Source organism: Frankliniella occidentalis, unplaced genomic scaffold, assembly GCF_000697945.3.
Source record: "Frankliniella occidentalis isolate FOCC.00 unplaced genomic scaffold, Focc_3.1 Scaffold33, whole genome shotgun sequence".
Classification (NCBI taxonomy): Eukaryota; Metazoa; Arthropoda; class Insecta; order Thysanoptera; family Thripidae; genus Frankliniella; species Frankliniella occidentalis.
The window spans coordinates 328987-336588 of record NW_026267163.1 but is presented as its reverse complement, the minus strand read 5'-3'; the positions used below and the strand labels follow the sequence as shown (position 1 = coordinate 336588).

Below are 7602 nucleotides of genomic sequence, written 5' to 3'. Positions count from 1 at the left end.
ATTTGTGGGTCAAATACTGTACAGTCACTTCAAAAGCATCCAAGATTCAAGTTTCAAATAACCAACTGTTTGAATCAAACAATTGTTATTCTGAGCCATTTTACAGCAATCTCTTTTCAAGGTGATGACTTGATAATATTTATCATTCCCTAAAACTTATCAATTCCAAAATCTCTTTAGGTCCCAGAATGTGTGTAAATTTACCTATGAATAATTGATATAAGTTCATTTCAATTAATAGCCATTTCATATGAATAAAATTCAGCAGAATTCTCCAAAAAGATCTCCCAGCAATAAGTCACAAACAGAAACAAAGCACTGCAATACACAAATGTGCCTACAAGACATGCATCTACATCTATCTTGGATACATGATTGATTAACAATAAGATAAAGCAACATACTCAAGAGATGTCTCCTAGAAGGCAATAAAAATAACAAGAAAAGAAGAACCACTTCAATGGAAAGATAGGTAAAAGCTAGTAAAATTAAAAAGGCAGTGCTATAAATGCTGAAAAATAAAAATCCCTGCACCTAATACACAAAAAGCAATAAATCCACAGCACACTATAAAAAAATGTATCATAAAAGGACACATGTAAAATGGAAAGAGTACATTTCATTGGGGAAAAGAGGGAGAGAGGCAAAGAAATAAAAATGACAAAACAGAATTGGGGTTTAAAACCGACATTGAAATCTTACCTAGCTATCACTTTGTGTATCACACACACACACACACAATTCCATTTAGATATAAAAAAAATCAAATAAAAGAAAACAAAATCACAGATTGTACTTAACTTTTTTCTTTGCCCATGTAAGTGGAGTGTACATCATTTTAGATAAAAAGATACAAAGTAACATCTAACAAAAAAAAAATTGTATCATGCTTTCATTTGTACGATAGATAACTTTTCTTTATAAATCTACAGTTCTTTTTCAATATATTGCCTCACTTCCTCTCATATTTTAAAAAAGTAGCTCTACATTTCTCCTTGAAGTAACAGTGAAAGGGCCAGAGATATTTTGAAAGGTATAGAGCATAGTAAGGAAAAAGTCAGAAGAAAATCAAGCACAGGGTGCATGAAAGCAAAGAAATGAACTGAAGAAAGTCCTTAATACTAACGACCTTCTTGAGAGACAGGGAGAACAAGAGTAGAAGATGGTTCTTCCGTTTTGTTGTTTAAAAGCTGATCAACAATGGTTTCAATTCTGTCATCAATTGGTAGATAGTTTTCTTTCTGCTTCTTTGGAGGGGGCCAAACTTCATCAATGTCAGGGTCAATAAACTGGCGGACAGTCTCTCCTGAAATATAATGGAATATTTCATGTATTGAGTAATACTTAATAGATAGATAAAATATCAAACTGACAATCAATGAGTTTAATTTAAATTCAAAGAGGAAGACATGACTAACCAGGATCAATTGAGAATCTTGCTTTCTTTGTCTCAGGGTATCCAAAGTCATGATCAAGAAATGCACTGCTGTCTTCTAAATGTGCTTGCCTTTTCCCCAACATAGGAAGAGAAATTTTGAGTTCCTCTTCATCTATTAATTCCATGTCATCAGTTGAGTCTGCAGCAAATAATGCTCCAACTTGAGAGTGTAATAATGTCCTTGACCGCCCTGAAAGATATTGAAAATAATTCTATTTAGTTAGGCACCAGTGTCTACAATTAAAGTAACTAAACAAATTGGTAACAACAAACCTGGCAGGGCTGGTAACTTATTGTCTGCATTTAATGCAGAACTAGCAGAGCTTAGCTCTTGATCTTCCAGGGTGTTATTGCCCGGACGAAGATTTGGAACCATAACAAGGGCTAGAGAAAGTAGGAGAACCATGAGACATGTTGCAGGCTGGGCAGCACGTGAACTACTGCTTGTCATTCCACGGGCTACAACTGTCCTCAAACGCTGAAGTTGTGTAGCCAATGATTCATTCTGAGATTGCAAAACTTTAAGTCGTTTCAATAATTCTCGGTTCTCATCAGTGCATTGCTTCACCCTGTGAAATGATTTTATACAAATAGATAAGTTATGTGGAATGAGGTATGAAAGAAAAGCTTTTTTGATTCCAAATGTTGATTGTGTCAGATTAATAGACTAGCATACCTGTCCTCTAACCCATCAACATATTCTTTCTTCCTTTTCCGTGAGTCTTGAGCTGATATTTTGTTTCTTATCTTACGTCGGATCCGTTTCAGCTCTCTTTCTTCTTGCTTGGTAAGAGGGTAATGTGTTGGAAGAGTTACACCCTCTTTCTCCATCAATCTCCTTTCTTCAGCTACAATAAGTTAAGTCAATTTAATAATGGTTCAAATAGCTAATATAGTAGAATACCTTAGGACATGCCCTTATTCAAATACATAACTTACGCGAAAGAACAAGCCTTGGGTAGGGATTTTGAGACATGTCCATGGTGTTGTCTGATGAATCATCACTTGAATCATCACCTGACATTTGCATTATGTCACTCATACTACTACTGATGCTGCAACTTTGAGCTGGGGATGCATTTAAAGTATTTAAAACTGAACCAGGCTTCACCTGAAGCAAGGTAACAGGGGTTCCTTTTCCAACAGCAGGGACCATTGGTCTGCATCCTACAAGGCAGCAAGTAAGGCAATTAAAATTGATGATTCTAGATAACATTAATTATAAAAAAATTAACTCTTAACAAATTTCAAGACTTACTCGCACGCTTGTTTGTGACGTTGTTTGCATTCACAATTTTAATAGTTCGGACATCTTTCAAGTCCTGCAGTGGCAGCAGTATTGATCGTGGATGACCAGAATTTGAAGAGCCAACTGCCGGCATTGGAGTCACTCTAATCATTTGCCGAACATTTGTGGTAGTGCCTCCAGAACCACTACGTTTCCAGCTCTTAACAGGTCGAAGTGTAAGCTGCTGAGTTGATATGTTTGAAGGCTGAGAAGTCACTGGTACATCAGAATCAGAGGACGTTAAGTCTGTAGAAACAAAACAAAACAAATACAACAGAATTAAAATGAAGTCTACATTACAAATGAAATAGCCAAAGTAGAATAAAAACTATGTAATCAGCACATACTCATGTTGATAATAGCAGTATTATTCTTCAGTTGAAGCTGCCCCAAATTATTTGAGTCCAATATTCCTGCACTGAGAACTGCTGAATCAAGCAAATCAAATTTACCGCCTTCCGGGGAAGATGGAACGTCAGGGGAGGCAGGCATTGATTGTGCAGGGGAAAAGTCGACATCCTAAAAGTAACGAAAAATATATAAAAAATAAGAAAAAAACTTCTAATGAAAGATTTACTTTTAAAGCATCTAATAAACCTTAGGACACTTTTGGAGTGTTTACTAACCTCTTCTAATTCTTGCTTAATGGGGGACATTTGCAAATCGACAGATCCACCACTGTCCTCAGCAACATCATGTGCTGAGTGATCACCATATACATCACTGTAAATGTCGCTATGCACATCGCTGTTTACTCCACTGTCAGAGCTGCTGCTGCTGCTCACAACAGCAGCTATAGGAGAAAGTGATCCATCACCCGAAAGACACACATCAGATGTTAGGGGATTTCCAATTTCAGTTTCAGCAAGTATTGAGTCATCAAATGGAGTGCCATTGAGTAGAGAGTCAAGGAATTCATCAGGGTTGCTTGGCCAAACTTCTGACTAGAAAAGAAAATGAAGAAAAGATTGCTAATAAGATGCATGAAAATTGTTAAGGAAGATAGAACAAATAAAGTAGGTAATTAATATAGTAGGTTGGTGGGTGTGATAAGGACTAAACAGATCTGTTAATATAAAAACAAAAAATAATTTAATACAAAAAAGAGAATATGAGTTCAATAAGTTCCAGTGGTAATAACCACAATGAATGTGAACAGTGAAATAAAATAATTGACTTGGATTAAAATCAGTGCAAACAGCATTAAAATGTTCTAAATATGTTGAAGGGATGTATTCCAGCGACAAGTTTTAGAATAAGACAAACTTTACATTAATGTGGTGAATGGGAAATTCCACCACAGAATAAAACTTTTTGTAATTTGACTATGGTAAATAAATTCACATCAATAATCGTATCTTAAGTATAGATGGATAGATGCCAACACATTTGATGTTGTTGTTACATCATGCTGGTGACACCATGCAATTATCTGTTGCGATTTGGACGTCATGGAAAACTGAGAGTGTACAATATGGGTTATTGGTTTTCCATCTACAAAAAATTGGTATAGAACATGCAGGCTAACTACTTTAAAAAAAAGAGTAGATAACAGGAGAAAAAAATGAGGTCAAATTGACAACTTACAGAGATACCAAATGAGGGTTTGGAGTCAATGTCAACCAGTTCATCTTTCGGGTAGAGATCATCTTTATCAAATGTCAAGTGAAGAGTTGGGTCTTCTTTGTCAAAGAGGAGGTCCATTAAATTCATATCGGATGTCATGGACATTTTGTATAGGTTACTGGGTAGACCTATATTTTAATTAATTAATCCACAACACGAGATAATCGCCACTGTCTACGACTGTTTCAATGCAACAACGTTCAAATGGACAAGACGACGGCTTATGTAAATAAGACTGGTGAAAAATACACCAAAGTCTTAACTTAGTGAGGGGTATTTAAATTGATGTACCGTTGCGGCGCACAATATGGTCAATCATACACGATGACATGAATGATTTTACCAGAAGTTCGAAAGTCGTAACCGATAATTCACTTTGCAATTATTAGGAAGTATAGCACCTCTATTTTTCCGACAACCCATTTTTAAAAGCCATTCTACGGCAATTACAGCCTAAAAACACGTTAAAAAGTCGTCCCGTCCATTGCAAAGTGCACCTTGAACCACCACACTTCCAACGTGGAAGTAAACAACGGCGTTTTTCAGATGTCTCACTACATGCTGCTTTCTGATTGGTCGACTCACGTCTTTAGCAGTACAAGAAATTTAGACGACGGTATGAGAATCAAAACAGAACCTCGTCGGTTATTGTTGTTTATGTAGTTTGTCTACAGTTTGTCTTCTGCTGTTTGTTGTCGTTTGAACCAAAATGACAGATCAGGTCGTATTGACAGTACACAGTCCAATTAGTCATCATGACTCGTAGTATAGTGCTCGATAAGTTTGAAATTGTTCGTGTGATATTCTCGGAGTTAAAACGTGGTAAAAACCTGAGTGAGAAAACCGAAAGGTGAACATATTTCAATTTGGTTATGTCAACTAAATCTCTTACTTTCATAGACTTTTTTTTAAAAAGAAAAATTGGTTCTAGCAAGCAATATGGAAGAATTAGGGAGAGATATATTAGCAGAAGACTGGTTCACAGTTTGCAAAGAGAAATTCAGAGACCTTTCTCCTGCTGAGAAGTCATCTGTGATACTGAGTCTGATAGACATGTGTGATACCACTGCCCGGTTCAATTTATTGAAGTCATGCAGTAATGCACTGCACTGCGACATTTTGGCATCAATGCCTCAAATAGCTCTAGATCAGATTCTAGGCATGCTTTCAGTGGATGACGTTCTGAATGCATGTAAGGTCAGCCATCAATGGAATAAGTAAGTGAATTTCCAACTGCGTTTGCAATACATAAATAGAAATGGTGATTTGCTCAGAAAGACATGTTTTTGTTTTCTAGGTGTATTTCTGAATCCAAGTTTGTATGGAAGAAGAAATGGCTTGAAATGGGAATTGGAAGCTGTAGGGACCAAAAGCAGTATCATAAACGTGACTGGAAGCAGGATTGTGTCACAGCTCAAGGGCTGTATTCTAAGATTGATGGAAGGAAAGCATTGGATTATGTCTTAGATCTCTTCAATGATAACTATGGTTATATATCAGCAATGGATTACTGTAATGGGAAACTTGTTCTTTGTCATAGTAAGTTATTATCCATACTGATGTCATATTATTATAGTTATAAAGTATAAAGTTGGTCGAAATCAAACAGATTTTGCTTGACTTTCTAGGCAGTGGAGAAGGTGGGTCTATATTTTCTCAGAAGGGGCTCGATTGGAGCTACCTTTGTTCATTCCCCGTAGCAGAGCATGGTTACCCATCAAGTGTACGGCTCCTAGCATCAGGACTCATCGTTGTTGGAAGTAGCAATGGAAAAGTTACCATTTGGAATTTTGTAAATATTCAACCAGGATCTTGCCATCATCAGGTATACAGTTCATCCAGATTTGGTTCAGAGCTTTGGAAAGGAAATAAAACAGATCACATTGTATAGATTTAACAAATTTCTATTATATTCAGGTGAATTTAAATCATGTCTGTCATGGACATACAAGTATAATTTTAAGTGTCGATGGAAGTGATAACCTTGGAGTGGTAGTTTCGGGGTCAAGAGATGCACGTGTTAAAGTTTGGAGCATTGTTAATGGCATTTGCTTGAAAACTTTTGATTTCTCTTCGCCAATTTTGCAAGTAATTTCTAATCACTGCCATATTGTTTTGTAATTTGTATCTATAGATATATGTATACTTACCATGAACTTGACTTTATTTATTGTAGGTGTCATTACTTTGTGGGAAGGGTTCTCCTTTAAAAGACTACAGCTTTCTACTTATTCATAGTTCAGAGAAAATCATCCTTCAATCCTGGGTTGGGTACCACCTTCAAAATTGGTTAAAAGATGACGTACAAGAAGAATGCATTGTCACTGATGCTAATATTTTACCTGGGATTCACGTAAGTAGTGACTACCCAATGAGGAATTTGAGCCGTGACTGTCTCAGTGACGGCAAAATGAGAGAGCGGTTTGACATCACGGTGACAGTCACTGCTCAAATTCCACTTTGGGTAGGTACTTTATGGATGAAGTATTGTCTAGGCCTGCTTCTATATAATTTTTTTGTTTTGTTTCCCACATTTAACAGATAAAAGATGGAATTTTATATTACTGCTCTGTAACAATGATTGATGGTCTCCAGCATACAGATTTCAATTGCAAATATCTAAATATGCAAGCAGTTGTAGGAAATAGTAATTTACCATTCTATGTTACTGAAAAGGTGTTCAGTTTCCAGGGCATATTTAGAAAACTGATGCAAGTTGGGATAGTTTTTGCTTTGCTGATTGCAGATGATAATATCACTGCAATAGACATAAGAAGTGGCAGTATACTTTTTAAAGAATATGTGCCATATTCAGCGTAAGCATATTTGTCTTATGTATATGTTGATTTTGTCTCTGTGTTTAACAGACTTTTTAGCTGTTACTGAATACCTATTAACATTTCTATTACTATTCCAGAGCAACAAGTCCAGCATTGCCTCAAATCACCGTTGGTGTTGGGAAATGGCTTGATGGCCTTTTATATGTGAAACAACATGGCATGGTTTTGGCTCTAGCAATCTATGGGCGGAATCTCACTGTGATTTCTTGGGCACCATCAATTCCAGAATTTCCTTCAAAAGAAGATTAACATCAACTCTGAACAGAAGTTGTGTGTTAGGCTATAACAAGTGGTTCGTATATTATCTAACTTCCTGTTTTAATATTAACTTGCTTGTTTAAGTTGGGTTTTGTGCAATAAATGTTATTGATCGTCTTCTGTATTTTGAAATTAATGGAAATTATGTGATT

The 7602-nt window shown here is 36.1% G+C and overlaps 2 protein-coding genes across 2 annotated transcripts; one reads left to right on the top strand and one right to left on the bottom strand.

Annotated features, from left to right (window-relative positions):
- Positions 1–4862, bottom strand: LOC113208402 (cyclic AMP response element-binding protein A). Its single transcript, XM_026425360.2, has 9 exons — positions 4314–4862; positions 3353–3670; positions 3074–3245; positions 2697–2972; positions 2378–2605; positions 2115–2286; positions 1712–2007; positions 1419–1628; positions 1–1306 (listed from the first exon to the last, which is right to left on the bottom strand). The coding sequence occupies exons 1-9, from the start codon at positions 4455–4457 to the stop codon at positions 1122–1124; spliced, it is 2001 nt and encodes a 666-aa protein (XP_026281145.1). The 5' UTR covers positions 4458–4862; the 3' UTR covers positions 1–1121.
- Positions 4863–5021: 159 nt separating this feature from the next.
- On the top strand, positions 5022–7574 carry LOC113208399 (F-box/WD repeat-containing protein 2-like). The gene is made up of 8 exons (XM_026425358.2): positions 5022–5202; positions 5284–5569; positions 5650–5891; positions 5981–6177; positions 6270–6440; positions 6529–6705; positions 6894–7168; positions 7270–7574. Exons 2-8 carry the CDS (start codon positions 5292–5294, stop codon positions 7439–7441), a joined length of 1512 nt encoding a protein of 503 aa, XP_026281143.1. The 5' UTR covers positions 5022–5202; positions 5284–5291; the 3' UTR covers positions 7442–7574.
- Positions 7575–7602: the final 28 nt, after the last annotated feature.

Coding starts and splice junctions, on each gene's coding strand:
- LOC113208402 (XM_026425360.2), bottom strand. CDS start 4,457: ATGTCCATGACATCCGATATGAATTTAATGGACCTCCTCTTTGACAAA. Junction 2,606..2,696: donor CGTCACAAACAAGCGTGCGA/GTAAGTCTTGAA, acceptor GCTGCCTTGTAG/GATGCAGACCAATGGTCCCT. Junction 2,008..2,114: donor GTTGATGGGTTAGAGGACAG/GTATGCTAGTCT, acceptor ATCATTTCACAG/GGTGAAGCAATGCACTGATG.
- LOC113208399 (XM_026425358.2), top strand. CDS start 5,292: ATGGAAGAATTAGGGAGAGATATATTAGCAGAAGACTGGTTCACAGTT. Junction 5,892..5,980: donor GAAACTTGTTCTTTGTCATA/GTAAGTTATTAT, acceptor TTGACTTTCTAG/GCAGTGGAGAAGGTGGGTCT. Junction 7,169..7,269: donor GAATATGTGCCATATTCAGC/GTAAGCATATTT, acceptor TTACTATTCCAG/AGCAACAAGTCCAGCATTGC.